The sequence below is a fragment of the Lycorma delicatula genome, chromosome 2, assembly GCF_047948215.1.
Source record: "Lycorma delicatula isolate Av1 chromosome 2, ASM4794821v1, whole genome shotgun sequence".
NCBI lineage: Eukaryota > Metazoa > Arthropoda > Insecta > Hemiptera > Fulgoridae > Lycorma > Lycorma delicatula.
The window spans coordinates 110,282,968-110,302,936 of NC_134456.1; the positions used below are offsets into that span (position 1 = coordinate 110,282,968).

At 33.0% G+C, this 19,969-nt stretch overlaps 1 protein-coding gene across 1 annotated transcript in view; it reads left to right on the forward strand.

The window, feature by feature from the left end:
- Positions 1-18,915, forward strand: part of LOC142319114 (juvenile hormone esterase-like) — a 48,770-nt gene extending 29,855 nt beyond the window's left edge. Inside the window, exons 8-11 of the mRNA XM_075356035.1 lie at positions 4,996-5,153; positions 13,780-13,942; positions 15,751-15,880; positions 18,241-18,915. Coding sequence (XP_075212150.1) covers positions 4,996-5,153; positions 13,780-13,942; positions 15,751-15,880; positions 18,241-18,403 — 614 coding nt within the window. The 3' untranslated portion in view covers positions 18,404-18,915. The remainder of the gene's footprint in view (positions 1-4,995; positions 5,154-13,779; positions 13,943-15,750; positions 15,881-18,240) is intronic.
- Positions 18,916-19,969: the final 1,054 nt, after the last annotated feature.

The following is a 19,969-nucleotide window of genomic DNA, read 5'->3' on the forward strand; positions in this document are numbered from 1 at the left end:
TAGGATACAAAATATTTTTCAAGCCCAAAACCTCCCAATTATCTTTTATTGTTTATTTAGTACAGAAATTAATAACTTTTTCGTGTTGCAGCAAAGTAACCCCGCAAGGACCAAAGTAGCCCCGGTTGACGGTAATCTGAATTTCAAATCATATACACTTCATACTGATAATAAAACCTGCAGATACTAAAAGAAACTGCTGCAACATTTACGAAGAAGGAAATAGAAAACTATGAAAAACTGTAAAAAATACAAAAATTCATAGATAAAAAAAATGTTATGTTTCATATTAATAAATAAAATTTATTTAATGAAATAGTATGTTGCAAATATATGAAGGTAAAAAAATAAACCGAACAAATGAAGAACAAAGTTGAGTTTTTTTTTAATTTAACTGAAAAAGTAAGTGTTAAAGAAGAATACATTTAACTCTTATTATTTAGAGATTTTAATTGTTTTTGAAATAGGAATTTTGAGACAGCTTTTCTGACAAGTTGAGTAGATAATATGTACATGAGATATCTATTGGTTTGACTCCGGCTATAACAAAGACTGCCTCCCGCGAGACTGTTCTATAACCGCCTATAACAGCTAGCAAAAGGAATCGCTGGGCCCGCAGCAAAATGTCCGCGTAACATCTTAAAGCGATGCGGTAAGCCCAGACAGGTGCAGCAAAAAAATAATAGCCTCACTGACACTTTTGTAAAGGATACGCGTGGTTCGGTAATTCAAACTCCAATCGGGATGAATGACTACGGATAAAAGATAAAACATCAGCGGCCCTTGTTGTTACATATTGTAGATGTTCCTTGAACCGAAAATTCTCATCAAGGATAACACCCAGGTACTACTGAGCCGTAACGTACCGAATGGGGAGAAGACCAACCAACCAAACCCGGATTCGTCGGGAAGCAGCCAATCGGCCCTTAAGCAACATCATTGTGGTTTTCTCTGGCCTGAAAAATAATTTTATGTTGGAGACTTCACAGTCGGAGTGTCTCACAAGCATGAGCAACTCGGAACTCTACCTCGTTACGCGAATCCCCTTCAATCAGTACCAGCGCGTCATCAACAAAAGCGACGATACGACAACCACATGGCAATCTCAACCGCAACATGGAATCGAATTCTATGATCCAAAGAAGGGGACTCAGAACCATGCCCTGAGGCCATCCTTTAGTTAGGTCTTACGAACCTCCGAGCCGCCACCACGCAGGGAAAAGATTCGATAGCTGAAATAACTTGAGAGCACTTCCAATTCATTTCGTGTTCACTTATGCTTCTACATCTGAAACAGACAGAAGGCTTCCATAAGTTGTTAAATGTTCCGGATATGTCCTGAAAAATCCCTAATACATATTTACATGGACTAAAGGAAGCTATATCCATCACCTTTAGTATGGCATCCTCAGTGCTCTTGCCCGGTTGGAAATCATACTGGTTATCCATTAGCAAATGATTTGTGATCAATCTAACATTAATACGCAAATATAGGACCTTCTCAAAAACCTTATCAATCACAGGCAAGATCGTTAATGGATGGTAAGAAGAACTAACAGTAGGATCTTTGTCATCACCTTTGAACAACAATACCAACTCACCACGCTTCTAGCACGCCGGAAAGGGGCTGGCGAAGAACAATCTATTATAAATTCTAGTTAGAGGACCAAGAACTACTGGAAGCGTTTGGACGAGGAGCTCCACTATGATACAATCATATCCGAGGGCCTTGTGCCGTGCCATGCTACAGATCACCTGGTGTACCTCCTCCTCGGTGATCTCAGAAGATTGTAAGTCGGTCACGAAAATCGCGACTTCCCGTCTGACACGCCAGTGGTATGAAACCTCACCCATCATACTGTCATCCGGGAGCAAATCATTCATTAAAATATTAAGGATACGGTCTTTATCAATTACCACACCCTCATGGGTCGACAAAGCTGACAAAAGGACAGCTTTCCTGCGCTTATGCCGAAGGGCCCTATATACAACGCCCCAAGGGCTCTATAAACAACGCTCCAAGGGTTTCTATTCCCATGTTCCTGAACGAAGGAGTGCCTGGAATTACGCTTGAAGGACCTAATGTTATGAAAGTACCTAGCCCTCCTTCTGCGGTAATCCGCAGTTAGAGCCGCACGCCGATCGGGATCATCTTCTCATTGCGCTGCCCTTTTGAGTCGATTCACAGACTGTGCTTCATTGCTGACAAATTCTGAAACTACCAACCAGATATACGTTCCGGCCAGTGCCTCTAAGAATGGCGGCTTCAGCTGCCGCCGCCACCACCGCAGAAGTAAAATTTTCTGCCGGGATATCTAATGGCAGGCCGTCAAGCTGTCGAGAAAAAATCTCCAGTCTGGAATCCAACAATGAGGAGAATTTCGGCCAGTCCGCCTTCCTATGCAGGAAGCGCCCCCAGTAAACAGGAAAGTGTCCCTCATGGCCATCACACATCTTATCCGCTATTTCAAATAGTATCAACCGATGATCGCTAGAACAGTTGTCGACTACAGACCAGTCAAGGATCCTGCCAGGAATGTCGCTACCAATGGTGATGTTAATATTTGTACCTGAAAAGGTCCTTCGTCCGTTAACAATACCGACGTAAGTGGAGGCCTTTCTTCAGCTGACTGCTGGACACCGTCGAGCCCTTCGATCTGCTGACAAGCGCAACCTCAATTTCTTGGACTGGCTGGTTTCACGTCCGCCCATATCCACCTCAGCATACCTACGCGGCTGCATTGGGGCCGAGGCCAGTTTATGGACTGCAGTTATTTCCTTAGGCTTCGAGCCAAGATTTTCAAAACCCTCAATGAGAGCTGTGAAAGCCGCTTGGAAGAATTCGGGACGAGGCAATAATCTGCTCTTGGTAGCTGCACTGTCACACTTCGAGTTTGCTAGATAGAACAAGCCCTCTAGTTCTGCCAAAACATCGTGGGCAGAGCTGCCAGGCCTGCCCCCGGCATGAGAATACTCTTCAATGAGTGGGTTCATACCCTCCCAGGTGGTCACCCCTATGTCCACTTCTGAACTATCATTGTCAGAACCTGTATTTCAGGAGGTTGAAGGAAAAGCTCCTCCGGCCCCTTCCACCAGCTAGGCTTCTTATCTATCTCTCTAAAGTCAGTCATGGTCGGAGATTCCCTGACCTAACAGTATACGAACAAAGTGCTCGCTGTATTCTTTCTATCGAGATATATTGGGCACAAGCCCACGAGTGTGACGACTACCTGCAGTGAGCCACGGGCAGCTGGAGACCTTCTGTATTTTCCTGTCACTCTTTGCACCTCTTCACTGCTACCGAATCAAATGTGTGAAATCAAAGATCAACACACAGTTGCAGATTAAGAGTCCCTGCTCTAAAAGAGCGGTAGTAGGACTAAGGGTAAAGGCCCCTTTGCTCATAATAGGGACTTACGACCAGGAGACGTTACCATTCTTTTCGCTGCGATGAGGCGAGTGCTTGAACAAATCGTGGGCCAAATTCTCTGAATCCCCGTGAAAAGGGTATGAATCATCTTTACAATAAGGGCGCAAAATCATTGTAACAGTTCTCAGACAGCAAGATTGTGAAACTGGAGAAGGTACACACTCAACCACCAGCCCAAAAATAGCACTGAAAAAGACTTTATACAACACAAATCTTTGCTCGTGAAAAGTGACCAGAGATAGACTGCATGTACAGCCAGTAGACAAAGTTATTGCAAGGTGTTTTCAGAGATCAAATCATTTCAAAGGGCTTGTGATCACCTTGTTCTCCAGACTTAAGCCCATCAGATATTTATTTCTGGGGTTATGCAAAAGGTTAGAGGAAAATCCTACAGCTTCCAGGAACTTCAAAATGCTTTTTGTAATTTATGCAAGTATTTTTCACTTGAATGACTTGTGAGAATCTTTGAGAACAAGAAGAGAAACACATGAAAATTTGTCTGGATATTCACAGGGACTATTTCCAACAATTACAGTATGGTAAGTTTGTGTTAGGTGTTGTTTACTTAGTAAAGGCAGTTACTTTTATTTGGATTTGAATATTAGATCGTGGATACTGGTGTTCTTTGGTGGTTGGGTTTCAATTAACCACACATCTCAGGAGTGGTCGAACTGAGACTGTACAAGACTAGATTTCATTTACACTCATACATATCCTCATTCATCCCCTGAAGTAATACCTGAATGGTAATTCTCAGAGGCTAAACAGAAAAAAGAAAGGTGTTGTTTACTAGTGCATGAAAGTGTATAGTTACTTTTTAAATATACTATATTTCATTAATACAGTATTTCATGAATTTTGATGAGTTTTCATGTAAAAATAATTAAAATCCTCATATTTGTCCTAAACATTTTATAGAGATAGTTGATTTTGATATATTTTAATGGTTAGTGCTTATATAGAACTACATCAGTGCTATCTTACAAAAATGAGGGGATGGACTAATTGTCTACAACTTTACTAAAAGAGAGTGCAGGAAAGGCTCCAGTTTTTAGTGAAAATTCCCTCAATCCATCTTTTGGTTACCTTTTAGGATGTTCCTAACATGCTCATTCTCATCCTGTTTCGCTGAATTACACCAGTTGCATTTTTTCTCTCTACACTAGTAACTGTTGGGAAATATCTTTGATGTATTGCGGATATTAATTTTAATGCTGAACATTAGGAATTAAGAGACTCAGTAACACCCTACAATCATCACAGCCAACTAAATTTATTATGCAGGCATCAAACAGATACAAAGGTTCTGAATGGCCCTACCAGTTGACCTTATTAAATCTATTTGTTGACCTATTTGTCTGTTTTTGGTCCTGGTTTGACCATTTCTAGACAACCCCATCAGAAATATGACCCTGATCTAAAGAATCTAAACCATGAAAGGGAAGGGACCAAGATTAAGGAAGATGGTAAGTGACAAGGAAGACATTTTGTAGAGAATGACTATTTTGTAAATAAAAAATAATTAATTTAATGTATTTGTATTAAAATTATCTTATTTATTTCAGATTCATTTACAACAAAGAAGACTTACGAGCAATTTATTCCTGAACAGTTACATTTAGTAAAAGGTAGCAAAGAATATGAAGAATTGGCAAAAGAAATTAAAACTTATTTTTTCCATAATAATCCAGTTGATGTAAATCACCTTGATGAATATACTGATGTAAGTTTTACTCTTTTTTTTTAATTTTTAAAGTTTGTGACATAACATTATAGAAATAGCCAGTCGGCTATGTTTAATGGAATATAGTTCTTTTAATATTTTTTTTTATGGAATAAAATCTGTAAGTTCCAAACCAACAATATATAAAACAAAAGTAAAAATACCTAATTACAGGAATGTTGAATAAAAGAAGAACACCGTAGGAAATAAATACTTAAACTTTTGTTTTCTTTAAATTCATTTATAATACTGCATTTTATGTGATCTTACAGAATCACTTCCATTTTAAATCTTTTATCTGAAATTGAGTATTAGAGAAATTTAAAAAAACTACTGCAATATCACTTACATAAATATTAAATGACAATATTAACAATTATGTCAAAATTTACAGGATTATCAACCTTGAAGAAAATTTAATAAGTTATTAGATATTGTATCAGAAACTAAGAATGTCATCAGAAGAAAATGATAAAGCGATCAAGTACCAGTATCTCAAGTAACAATAATGCTTATGTTATAATTAAAAAATCCGTCAACCCAGCCAAATGTAGACTTTTAAAAAAGTAAATCTAAAAACTTTAGATACTGGTACCTAATTTTCTCTTAAATTACTATCACTGCTTCTCATATATCTATTGTCTCACAAACTAAACTGAAGATATTTTAGTTATTAGTTACAGTTACATATTTTCATTATTATTGTTTATTTGTTTTTAAGTATTAAAAAGTAAGTGAAAGTTAAAAAAGATGGACCTACGCAAGACAAGAACTTTTACTATCATTGATATGCTAATTCTGTGCAAGAGGTTTATAAGTTATGTCTTACATAATTCTTTTCATATGGTCAAAAATAATAATCCATAAGTAACATCTTAAATATAAATTCACTACTAGTGTGATACATATAAAATTTGGATCAATGAATGCTAACACTTAATTCAGAATTAATTTATTTGTGAAACCAACATTCTGTGTATTATTTATTACCTAGAGGTATACAGGCCTAGTAGAAGGATGTCTTTTTATTGTAATATTCTATTAAATGAAATAATTTTTGTGTTTACTTAATGTTTTAATCACACTCAACAGATATTACAAGATCCTGTAGTTGATTTCTGCAGGTATCTGTTTTTTTAATGAAACTCAATTTAAATGAGTGATTAATGATAATTTAATACATTACTATCGGGTTGCCCCGCAAAAATTAGCGGTAATAACCTTTAATTACATATATGGTAATTAATTTATTTTAATGGATTACAACTATATTTTTTTTTAAAGTGAATTAAACGTCATTTGAAAGAAAATGATGTTAAGAATGAAAAAAAAATTATTGCCAGCTCTCAGTCAGCCGCAACCTCCTAAGTTGCCAGGTGTAAACAGGTATGTTATTGTTAATTATTTATGTTCATCCGTTTTTGAAAAATTTATATACTAAATTGAAGGTTAATTTTTTCTGTACATGATAACACATGCTGGCAATAAAAAAATCGCCACAAGTAGTGGTTGTTATTATTTGAACTAATTACTTTGTCTGGATGAGCGTGAATGAGAGAGAAGGAATGCGCATGGTGCTTCATTTTGTAAACAAGAACACAGCGTGACTGTTATAAGTATATAACATAACATAAACATTAACATTATATATAACATAACATAAACATTGTTATAAGTATATATCAATGTTTATTTTGCTTTTCGAATGTCATTAGTATGAAATACATGTTTTATGTTTTTAAGATTCCTTTCTCCTTATACAGGAAACATATCCTTTTTTTTAGGATTTTGAGGTCAGTGGACCACTTTAGTCAACTCTGGTTGGTCATTTCTTTTTATCTACTTTTTTTCTTGATTGCTTCCCAATACTTCATTTGATCAGATCTTGCTTTTTTGAGTTCTCCTGAATGAACTCTTATTGTTGTTTTCTTTTCTTTAATTTTAAATCTGGAGTTTGCTTCTTTTGGTATTTTTATATTGTCAGTTTTGTTTCGTAAACCTTCTACTGTGATTTTTAGTGCTTGCATATCTTGTTTAATTTTGGATATCCAGGTCGGTATTTTGGACAGTTTCCAGTATTTCTTAACCAGTTTTCTGACGAGCCTGTACAGGTCTATTCTTATTATGTGTCCAAAGAAGGAAATTCTTTTCTATCTAAAGTAGTCTAGAGCTGGTTCTATGTCTCTTTATGTACCTCTTGGTTTGGTATGAGTCTCCACTCTCCCCCATCAGACATCTTTTATTTATGCATGTTCTTAGAATTTGTCTTTCTATTCTTTGTAAATCTGCTGAGTAGGAAATGTTGGATTTTAGTTTAAAGAGTGTTTCGCTTCCATATGATATTGTAGGTCTGATTACAGTTTTGTAATGTCTGAGTTTGGTATTTATTGAGATGCATCTTATATTATATATTGTTTTGGTGGTAGTTTGTGCATAATTGAGCTTTTGTGGTCTTTCTTAAGTTTATTTTTTCTTTGAGGTCATGTGTGATATTTTCTCCTAAATATTTAAATCGTTCAACTAGCTCGACTTTATGTCCGTTCAATAGCAGTGGTTCAGTAGCAGGGGATCCATGGCCACTATTCTAGTCTTTTCATATGATATTCTTAGGCATATTTTCCCTGCTAGTTCTTCCAATGAAGTTACTTGGATTCTAGCTTCTGCAATGTTATTGGCGAGAAATGCTAGGTCATCTGCAAATCCTAGACAGTCTACTTTGATATGGTTTACATGTTTCCTGGCTTCAATTGTTACATGTAGTGGGTCTTTTTTATACCATTCTCTCATTACATATTCTAGGGCGCAGTTAAAGAGCACCGGCAATAGTCCATCTCCTTGTCTTAAACCTGTTTTGATTAGGAATGGTTCTGATATTTCTCCACTGAATTTTATTTTGGAGTATGTGTCAGTTAATGTTAGTTCTGTCATTTTTACTAGTTTCGGGTGCAATCCTAGGTTTCTTAGTATTTTCAGCATTGATGGTCTATGAATACTGTCGTAGGCTTTTTTGAAATCTATGAGTGATATTACTAGTTGTCTTCGTTTTACTTTGTGTATGTCCATTACTAATTTGAGAGTGATTATTTGCTTAGGACAGCTTCTCCATGGTCTAAATCCACCCCTGATATTCTCCCAGTCCATTTTAGAGTTGATCTTTTATTTTATTCAGTATTATTCTTGAGAGTATTTTATATGTGCAATCTAATAGTAAAATTCCTCTGTAGTTTTCAGGATTGGATTTGTCCCCTTTCTTGTGTAGTAGGTGTATGAGTGCAGTAGTCCAGTGTTTAGGTAATGTTTCTTCTTTCCAGATTTTTTTGGAGATTTTCTAAAAGTGACTGTTTAGTCTCCTTGGAAAAGTATTTCCAAAGTTCTATCACTGTCTGGTCTTCCCCGCTTGCTTTGTGATTTTTCATTTCTTTTAATGACTGGGTTAGTTCTTTTAGTGTAGGCGGGTTTATTTGGTTTTGGTTTTATTTGATAAGAGTGTTTGTGTCAATTTGAAAGAGTTCTGTGGGTTCTTCACAATTTAGTAGTTTTTTGAACGATTTAACTAATATTTCTGCGTTTTATTTATTATTGTGTGAGAGCTTACCATCTTCATCTTTTAGGATTAGAGTTGGTGGTTCATATTTTTGTACTTGTGTTTTAAACATTCTATAGTATTCCCTTTAATTATTTTTATCGCTTTCAGTTTCAATTTGTTTTAGTAGGTCTTTTTGGAATTGTCTTTTGGTGTATTTTATTGTTTTGTGGGTTTCTTTTCTTTGTTTTGTTAGATGCAAGTGAGACTCCTCTGATTGATCACATTGGTGTTTGATCCAACTTTGGTGCTTGTTCTCTACTGCAATGTCACAATCTTTATTCCATCATTAGTGCTTGGCTCTTAGTTGGATTGGAGCAATGTGTTTTGCTGAATCTTTTAATTTTGTTGTGAGTTTACTTAATTCTTTTTCATTAATACTTTTGGTTGCTTCTTATTAGTTTTAGTTATTTATTAGATTGTCTGTATTGTATTTATTTTTGTTCTTAGTAGTTTTTGGTATTTTCTTTTGTAGGAAGAAAATCATTTTTATTTCGACCACGTAGTGACCTGATCCTGTGTCTTAGCCTTTTAGCAGTCTGACGTTCTGTGTTTGTTTATGGAAGCTCTTGTCCATGCATACATGGTCTAGTTGCCATTCTCCTTTCTTCCAGTCAGGGTATTTCCAGGTTTTGAGTTTACAGGTTTTTCGTAAGAAGTATGTAGATTTAGATATCATTCCGTGGTTTCTGCAATATTCTATTAATTTCCTTCCATTTCTGTTTTTACATTTATGTGCTGTATGTTCTCCTACCACAACTCTGTATTTCTTTTCTCTGCCTAGTTGGGCATTGAAATCTCCTATCAGTATCTTGATGCGTTTGTTTTTGATGTTGGTAGTTGTTTGGCCTAGTAGTTCCCAAAATTCGTTCACTTCTTGTTGTGATTTTACTTTGTTGTTTTTGTCGTTAGTAGGTGCATGTCTGTTTATTATTGTGTATATTTTGTTAGATGTTTTTACTGTGAGTGTGGCTATTCTGGGGGATATTGCTTTGAAGTTGAAGAGTTTAGGATTTTGGTGCTTACTATGAATCCGGTCCCAAAGGTAGAGCTGTTTTTCATGACTTTCTTACCCATAAATCCATTATATATTTTGAATCCTTGTGATTCCAATAGTTCTGGGGAAGTGTTTATCATTTCTTGTAGTCCTGCTATCAATATTTTGTGTTTTGTTAATGCACGAGGTGTGTGAGAAAAGTAATGAGATTGGTAACACTGCGAGTGATCTGGCAACGCTGTATCTACCGGTCTGTGCTAGACTGGTTTGTTCATCCCCTTCCAAATGCTCCTACGAGTTCCAACTCCGTTCAGCCAACACGTTATTTTTGACAGCGCCATCAGTGAAGTTGTGTGTTATGAAAATGGAGCATCGGAATTTAGAGCAATGTTGTGCAAAGTTTTGTGTTAAACTTGGGGAATCCGCGAGTGTGACCTTTGAAAAGTTGAAACAGGCCTATGGGGAACATTGTTTATCAAGAGGACAAGTTTTCCTCTGCCACAAATCATTTTTGGAAATCTGAGAACACGTTGAAGATCAACCTCGCTCAGGCAGACCTTCAACTTCAAAATCTGACGAAAACGTTGAGCTTGTGAGGGTTCTTGTGAGATCAGACAGACCGTAGTTTAACAATAAGGATGATGAGTGAACAGAACAGTTAAATTTAAATACTTTCACCATACATAAAATTTTGACAGACGATTTGGACATGCGAAATTGGTGCCGAAAAATCATGCTGATTTTCTTTTTTGACAGTACAGGTATCGTGCATAAAGAATTTTTTCCTCCAGAACAGACTGTCAACCAAGTGTTTACAAAGGTGTCCTTGAAAGGCTCAGGAAAAGAGTCATTCGCGTGGGACCAAACATTGCAGACAAGTGGATGCTTCATCATGACAATGCCCCTGGCACACGGCCATTTTCATCACGGAACTTTTGACCTCAAAACGCATTCCTACGGTTCCTTAACCCCCTTATTCACCTGATTTTAGTCCTTGTGAATATTTCCTTTTCCCGAAATTGAAACATGTCTTAAAAGGACGTCATTTTGGAACTCTGGAGAACATTCAAAAGACTGTGACCGACCAGTTAAAAGCCGTACCAGTTGAAGCCTTCCAGCGCTGCAACCAGAAGTGGGAACGACTCCGCCGGTGTATAGCTGCCCAAGGGAACTACTTTGAAGGAGATAATATTGTTGTTTGAAAAAAATAAAAACTTTGGTAAGTAAAAAGTTAGTCTCATCACTTTTCTCACACACCTCGTATCTATAAGTGTTTTGAGTTTTCCAACTTTTATTAAAGAATTAACGTGTGGGTTGCTAGGTAGTTTATTTGTCATGATTTCAATTTTTTTGTTCATTTGCTCCGACTCATCCGTATCAATTAGGTTACTGCTCAGTGAATCCGAGTGCAGTCTTTGCTTGACAATGGATTTTATCTTAAAAGACTTTCCATATTTGACTGTCATAGGTTGTCAACCTTGGGATTACTCCCTAGTTACAACTATAGTTGTTATGGAGGGATTTGTTTTAGTTCCCAAAGAAAAGTTCACCTTACTTATCCAGGTATCTAGCCACACCAGGTGGAGGCGCAGACCACTTTTTATTGAGAAGATGGAAAAAGGTGGTGAGTTACAAAGAGGGGCCCCAAATCAAGAACAGTCACTTTGAAACATATTCTTTATACTTAAAAATCGTTTCACAGATAAAAAATTAAAAAACATTATTACTTTAACTATACCAAATTGTGTCCTTGTTTACATCATGAAGCACCGCGTGCATTCCTTCTCTATCGTTCACACTCATCCAGACTGAAAGTAATTCAAATAATGGCAACCACTACTTGTGGCCATTTTTTGTACAGCCAGCCATGCATTATATTGTGTGCAGAAAAAATTAAACTTCAATTTAGTAATTTTTTTTTTTTTGAAAAACACCTTGAGCACAAATAATTAACAATAACATAACTGTTTACACCTGGCAACTTGAAGGTTGCAGCTGACTGAAAGCTGGCAACCATTATTTTTTTTTAAATTCTTCACATCATTTTCTTTCAAATGATATTTAATTCGCTTAAAAAAATATAATTGCAATTCGTTAAAATAAATTAATTATCATATATGTAATTAAAGGTTATTACCGCTAATTTTTGCTGGGCAACCCGATAGTAATGTATTAAATTATCAGTAATCGCTCATTTAAATGGAGTTTCATTAAAAAAACAGATACCTGCAGAAATCAGCCTTAGACTAAGGCTAATGGATCCTTAGTCTAAGGATCTTAGACTAAGAGGAAATGTTTCAGTCAAATGGTGACAGTGTATAATATAATGCCTGATTTCCCACAGAAAAAAAATTACTTTTGTTTTCTTTCCAATATTTCTTATAAAATTGATATAAATGAAGCACATAAGGAATTTAAAATCATTAGTCAGATTTACCTTCTCTAGAGTAGGTTTTCATCATATACCCAGTCCTTGTATTAACTAAGTAAAAGTGTTGCTGTGGAGGTGAATTTCATTGACATTTTCGGAAGCTTGGCATAATGAAGAGCAACAGTGTATTCAGTGATACACTGAATACACTTTATACTTTATTAAGAATATATAATATATGAAAAGCCAATCAACTCCTCAATTTCCTTCTTAAACCTGATATAAGATTGTGGTCATATCCCTTGATTTTGGTCATATTGAGTGGTCATATCCCTTGATTGACGGCCTATCTATTGTTTTGTGCTGTCTCATCCATTTTTAAAATTGTTATCCATTCCACTATGAATATGGAATATGGAACATATCTATTTGAAAATTACATCAGCTTTTCAAACAAAACACTGATTTGTAACTTAAGGGAAATTTTTTACAACATTTTAAGTTGAAATTGTCATTCATAGTACACAAAAAACATTAATCTATATAAAGACTATTTCAAATACTTTCTCACAGATTTTTACAGGGTATATTTAATTATTTATTATAAGGATTTAAGTAATTACAATAAACATTGTGAGAATGATTATCTTCACTCTGTGGAGATTATCACCTACCTTCATGATCCAGATAAAACATTTTGAAAAATGTGATTTCACATCAAAACATATTACAAACTAATCAAAAACAGATTTGGATGCTTTCAACGCCAATGATTTCAGAATGTAGTAAACATATCCTGGGATTAATTTAAAATAAGACTGAGCAGATGTTTTTCATAAAATATTTTTTAAGATTTGTAGCAAAAGAAATTTCATCATGGCTTTTCCAGTTCTTCCAATCTCTGGTAAATAATGTACAAGTTGACCAACTTGAAATTTATTATTTATGATGAAGATTATTTGTGAGAAGTATGATGCTTGAAAAGATAGTTATGGTTTGTCATGTTCTTTATAGTCAATAATAAGTCTGGCTGGCATGGGCATGGTATTCTTTTACTATACTTTCTTACATTATAGATAATAGAGGATCACTAAAAAAACATTGTAATGGTTTTATTTTTTTAGCGATTTGTGTTCCATGTCAGATCACCCGCAACTGTTGCAGTTATGGCACCAAACAGATTGAGAGAAAAGATAAATGCTACAGATGACAGACTTCAGTCACATTTAAATTTTAGAATTATTACTGCAGTTTAATTAAAATAACAAATCTAATAATACATGATTTAGGAAAATCCTCATTTGTAATTTTTAATTTCATTTAATTTTTAATTTTCAACCAGCAAATTCCTCCCTCATATATTAACTTTGCCATATCTTTACAGTTAATGAAAGCAAAGGGATTCAAAAAAAAAATAAATAAAATAACAATGTCACACTACTAATCAATTAAGTTTACAAATCATTGAGTTTATAAATATTATCCATCTTAACTTTTTTTTGGAAAAAAATTTTATAAAAAACACATATAATAATAAAAACAATTAGATTTTTCTCTATTTTTTAAAATGCTAGTAACCAAAATCTTTTGGCAAACCTCATTTACAATCAATCAATCTTTTGTTCTGAACTGTTAATGATGTGTTAAAATTAATATAATTTTTTTTTCTGTCTAGATATGTGGTGACATTGCATTTAATATTGGTATAAACAAAACAATAAATCATTTTTTAATACATTCTGATTCAAAAACATATATTTATGAGTTTACTTTTGATGGAAAATTAAATGGTTTTAAGCAGCTAATTAAGAAGCTGACTAAGTGGACACTTCCTAATGGTAAAATAATTTTAACTGTATTATACTGCTGTAAATGCACCGCTTCACATGTATAAAGTTACACAAAAAAATAAATAAATAACAGATTATCTATAAATTATAATGGTAATTTTAGATTATATGTGAAAAAAAACAATTTTTAATAATCAAAAATGCAGGAAATACAGAGTGATTTTTTAGTCCTGTTACCCAGTTGTTAATGTCTGGTAATTTTTTTCTAAGAAAGTGAAATTTTGTTTTGTGACACGAAGTTGGTAGCACTACTCAACCGGTACAGATACGCCAGTGTGAGTTGATTCTCCTTGAGCTGTATAAACCTTTGTGCTGTTTCCGGTCGTGTTACGAACAGAATGTCTTTTACAATGAGTTTTCATTCTTGAACAATATTTTGTTACGAAATCGTACGCGAGTGTAAAAGAATCATTTCAAATTAAATTTGCTGGTGTTCCTCCGCCAGAAAAAATGTCAAGTTTTTGGAGGCTTTCTAGGCTTCCTCCTGGAACCTCAAGAACGGTATTACTGGTTTCAGCAAGACGGCGCTAAATGCCACACGTCTCGAGAAACCATGGATTTTCTGCAAGAGTTCTTTGATGATTGAAAAATAAGCAAGGGCTTATAGCCTCTAAGGTCCCCAGACCTCACATCTCCTGACTACTTTTTGTGGGGCTATATTAAGTCCGAGGCCTTCAAAAACAAACCTCACACTATTGGAACTTAAAAGTCAATATTACAGACTTAATCATGAATATTTCCAATGCAACTCTTAAAAAGGTTTCTGCTAATATGCTGAAAAGAGTCCGTGCGTGTATAACCGTAAGGGGTGGGCATTCTGAGCATATTCTTTAACAATTATATAAGTAATAGCTTTTTATTAAATCTCTTTTATAAGTAACAAATACATTTTTTATTCCACCTAAATTTCCCTTTCTTAAATTACAGGACTAAAAAATCACTCTGTATTATGGCAGTCTCATTACATGATGGAATTTATTAATCTAAGCCCAAAATATGAGAATAATGTTTGTCCAGCTGAAACTCAAAAACAAAGCATTTCTTATATTTATGAGCTACATAATTATTTCAATTCACAAATTATTCATTATTTTAATTAGAGAAATACAGTAATTTAACAGGAACCTGCTGGATCACTTGACAACCTGATATCATTCTAATCTTTCAAATATTTTTGTATGAAATTCCAAGAAAGTTAATTAATAAACTTAGGGTAAAAAAATTTAATATTTCTGAATTCCAGAAAGCTTTAACTTTTGGCTGGGTAACTGCCATGCTGTCCTAAACATTCTATTGTTCAAAATGTCAATAACTACAGTTCTTACCATAAACTGCTTCATAAATAAAATTGTTTAAACAAAAAACACTAAAATTTGAAAAATTACTTGTTCAATTTTTCTTTAAATCAATTCTTTTTGTTTTTAAATCTCCATCAAATTGAAGTTGTTTTTAATTTGATGCTGACTTAAAATTCAAAATTAACAGAACGGAAAAACTTAAGGTGGTTTTTGCTTTTTAAATGTGTTGTTTTATTTATTTTAAATCTAACTATTAAAAAATCAACTGATTGACAAAATGATCTTTTGCATTGACAAACCAGTCCAAACTAGCTTGATTACGTATAAATTAATATAGAATAACTACAAAATATTTTAGAAATAAGAATATCTTTTCTATATTTTATTTCTGAATAATTAATACATTGATTTCAATATATTTGTATACACATATGAATGATATAAATATATTTACATAGATTAAAAATAAATGATAATATTCTTGGATTCTTTCAACAGGTGTTTCTCATGCAGATGAGCTTGGTTACATTTTTCCACAAAATAAAACAGCAACACTTGATGTAAACAGTCATGAAATACGAACAGTTCACCGTATGACAAGTATGTGGACAAGTTTTGCAAAAGCAAGGTAATTTTTAAATAAGTTTGGGGTTGCTCAGAAATTTTGTCATGCAATTATTATATTTCATTTCACGTTTCTGTTCTGAATGTTTCTGAATTTTTTATCATGTTTCTTTGTATGTATTTTAGGAATGTAATGCCATTATAATTGCCATTAATACCTTTGTTGTTTATGTGCAAGTAGATTCTTTCACTAAATCACAATATATAAAATCTTTGATACATTATACACAACTTCATTTCTTTTTTTCTCAAATTTTTATGTACATTTTGATTAAAAAAAAGAAAAGGTTTCTCAAAGTAATTTCTTTAAAAGAGAAAGTATATTATAAACATTGCTCGTACATGCAATATTTCTCCACTGGTTTATTTTTCCTGAACTATTTTCGCTATGTTTATTTGTAATAATGTAGGGAAGAGACTACTATCTTGTACTTTTTATTTCTATCTTAGTATTATAATGAAGACTCTAGTTAAACTAATTAGATTAATGAGCCGGAACATTAAAACTTTAAAACCTGCTAACCCTAGAAAATAGTTGAACACTTCTCACAATTGACAAAGACTGCGAGTTTCCAAATCATACTCACATCTTTCCTCAGTAATTTTCTGGAGTGGAAACACATTATGTATACATGAAGTGTTTGGTCTAAAACAATTCTGCATGTCCAATATTAAACTATGAGCAATATAACCTTTCGAATTTCAATAACCATACTACTATACATTTTGTAACTTGTGTTAGTTTATATATTCTGCTGCAATTATTACAAGTTCCTTTTTTTATTTTTACTTAAGGAAACTGAAATGGCTATTTTCAAAGTTTCAGAGGTCTTAAAAGCATAGATGTCTTTATTTTAAATGTAATCCTCTATGCTTAAATAATTTGTTGTTAGAAATAATAAGTTGTTATTGAGTTTCATTGAACTGGCAGCCCTCCTATTCTTAATCCCCTTTACGCTTAGTGAAGCTTACTCATTTCTAATAAATCCATACTGTTTGCTGCAACAGAGGCAGGTACCACAGTCTCTTTTGAGTTCCACCACAACTTTATGTAGTACTCCGGCTACATCCACATTGTTTTTCAATTACAAAATTTAATTTCCACAACAGTCTAGATTTGTGCAGAATAACTACAATTAATTTCAGTCATTGCTTCAACTGGTTGCTGAGATAAAGAAACTTGCCTTCTGGAGAAAAACAAATTTTTAATTAGTTGAATTTGCAATTTCACTGAAAAGTAAACACAAAAAAAGTGAATAACTCTTGAATGTAAGTGTCTTAAATGCATTCTTTTTACTTCAAGATTTATTAAAAATCAGTCAAGTTGGATTTACTAATTTAAGATATACCAATAATTCTGCTTTCACAATTTCACCTCTGTAGTTTTAACAGTTTTTGAGGATACTGTAAGTTGTGACATTTAACACTGGAAGCACGGCCAGTAACAGGTTCCCTTAAAGAGTTGGTCTATCTTTACAGAAGCAGTTTTAGATATGAGGTTCAAAACATAAGCACATTGAATTTAGTATTAGATTTAATGCTTGTACTTTAGAAATAAGATAAGATTCTCCCTCATATGATAGAAAGCTCAATATGTCATTTTATTCACAATCTGAAGAACATCATCAGCATACAATTCACTATCTAAAGAATATATAAACTGCTGATAATGTGCTCTGATAATCACATGTTAATTAATTTGCTCCTAAAAGATTTTACAAATAGAGTGATGGATTTCACTTTTCTGATTTGCATGATGTCAGTTGACAGATTTTTCCCTTAATGACTACTTAATCATCACTTAATGACTAAATTCTACAAAATATGTTCCAGATATACACATAAATATAATTTCAGTTTTTTTCAAAATATAACATCATACTTATTAATTTTACTTTAAAGAGCAGATGGTTCTCATCAAAACACCAAATTTCTCTATATAAACATCAACAACATTTAAGACTATCCTTTCTGTAGTTTGATATATTTGTTATATATATCAGTCAATCATACATTGGACTCATACACACATCAAATGGATTAAGTTCCTGATGTGATCTATAATTTAAAAACTACATGATTTGCAATAGTCGTTATCTACTCACTCCATTGTTTTTTTTTTTTTTTTTAAATGATCATTCCAAACTGCTGAATCATATGAGACTACTTTTTACAAATGTACAGAATTTTTATTAGTAAATTTTTGTTTAAAAAAAATTTAATGTAGCAATTTAAAAAATTGATAATTTAACAAATCTTGTAAGCTGCTCTTTCTTTCCCGATACAAAGTTATCTGTTAATGTTATAATCTCTATATAACACCAATAAATTTACAAAAACCAAATAATCTTTTCTTATTTTCAGTTCGCCAAATGAAAAGAGCACTAAAGAAGTTTACTGGGAACCTGCAACTAAACACAAAGTGAGACATTTAAAAATAGGAGAAAATTTAAAGTTGGTGGATGCAATATTTTTAACAGAAAGAATGAAATTTTGGGATAATGTTTTCAGAAAGTACTCTGTTTAATGGACAATCTTAAGAATGTTTAACAATGACTTCATTTTCCCAAAGCCAAAGAAAGTGTAAAGGGAAACAATAATGTACAATTAGGGAAAACAATAATAATCTTTTTAATATGGGAAAAAGGTTTGCTTTTTTAGTTTTATTAGAAGCATGAATTTATTTTGAATATATTTTAATTAATATAATGAATAAAGTTTTATTTTATTAAAATATACCAAATGGATTGATTTTGAACCAAAAATAAAACAAAAACAAATTGATTGTGCAATATTAAACACAATATCAGAGATAAATAAAACATGAAGAAAGAAAAAATAATAATAAGCTGATTATCTAAACAACAATGAGAATGAGGTGCCATAGCAAATGAGGGTAAAAAATAAATTAAATAAATCTATTTATTTAACAACAAATATATTTTTTTTAAAAATCAACTAAAGAGTTTCATAAAATTAAAATAATTTTTTAAAAAATTGATGGGCTGTATAAAGGATTCTTTAACTTACGTAACATTAACAAAATGTGTTAAATACCAATAATATTTTTAATTAAAAAAATTGATGTGAACAACACATTACTTCCTTGTATGCTTATTAAATTTCATTTACACTTTTTTTTTTAAATGAAAAGTACATAAAATTTTATTTCATTAAAAACATGATTTTTTTTCATATATATATATATATATATATACACACACACTTTTTTTTGTTATTAAATTATAATTCATTATTCATTGTACTTTTTTTTTACAATGATAGGTTAATAATTATTAATAGATCAATATATTTAAATTAAAAAAAAGAGATGAAGTCTGATTCTAACCAACGTGCCTTCCCTTAAGATCCAAATATTTCATTAATTAAAATTTTATTTGGCTAACTCTGGAACCAATGAAAATAAGTACCACTTATGATACTTCGTTGAAAAGCACTCAATGAGCGCTTATTACTGCACTTAAGAAAAACTTTTTTTGGAAGTTGGGCTTTTCAGGACACTTTTGGTTCAGTCTGCAATCAGAAGGGGAGGTGCACAACTAGATTACAACAATCCTAAATCCAATATTTCAACAAACCTACAGCTAAACGTTTTTGAGTTATGCGAGATAAATACGTACGTACGAACAGACGTCACGCCGAAACTAGTCAAAATGGATTCAGGAATGGTCAAAATGGATATTTCCGCTAGAATCTGGAAACCGAAATTTTTCGCGATCACAATATTTCCTTTACTTCGTATAAGGAAGTAATATCAGTAATACACAAACTCATTACAACCTCAACAAAAACAGTTATTTAATGACCAACATCCTACAACACAACAGACATAAAACAATTTGACAATTAATGTATGTACAATATGCGCATTCTGATTTTGTCCCGCGCAGCCATCACAATATAACAAAATTGAATCAACTTAAATCAATACACTCCTGAGACAAAACAACAGTCGGAATTTTGTTTATCGATTATCTTCAATATAGTAAAACAACAGGACAGTATTACATCATTACTTGACAAGCTGAAGGCAGAAATTGCAAAAACACGACCACATTTAAAGAAGAAGAAG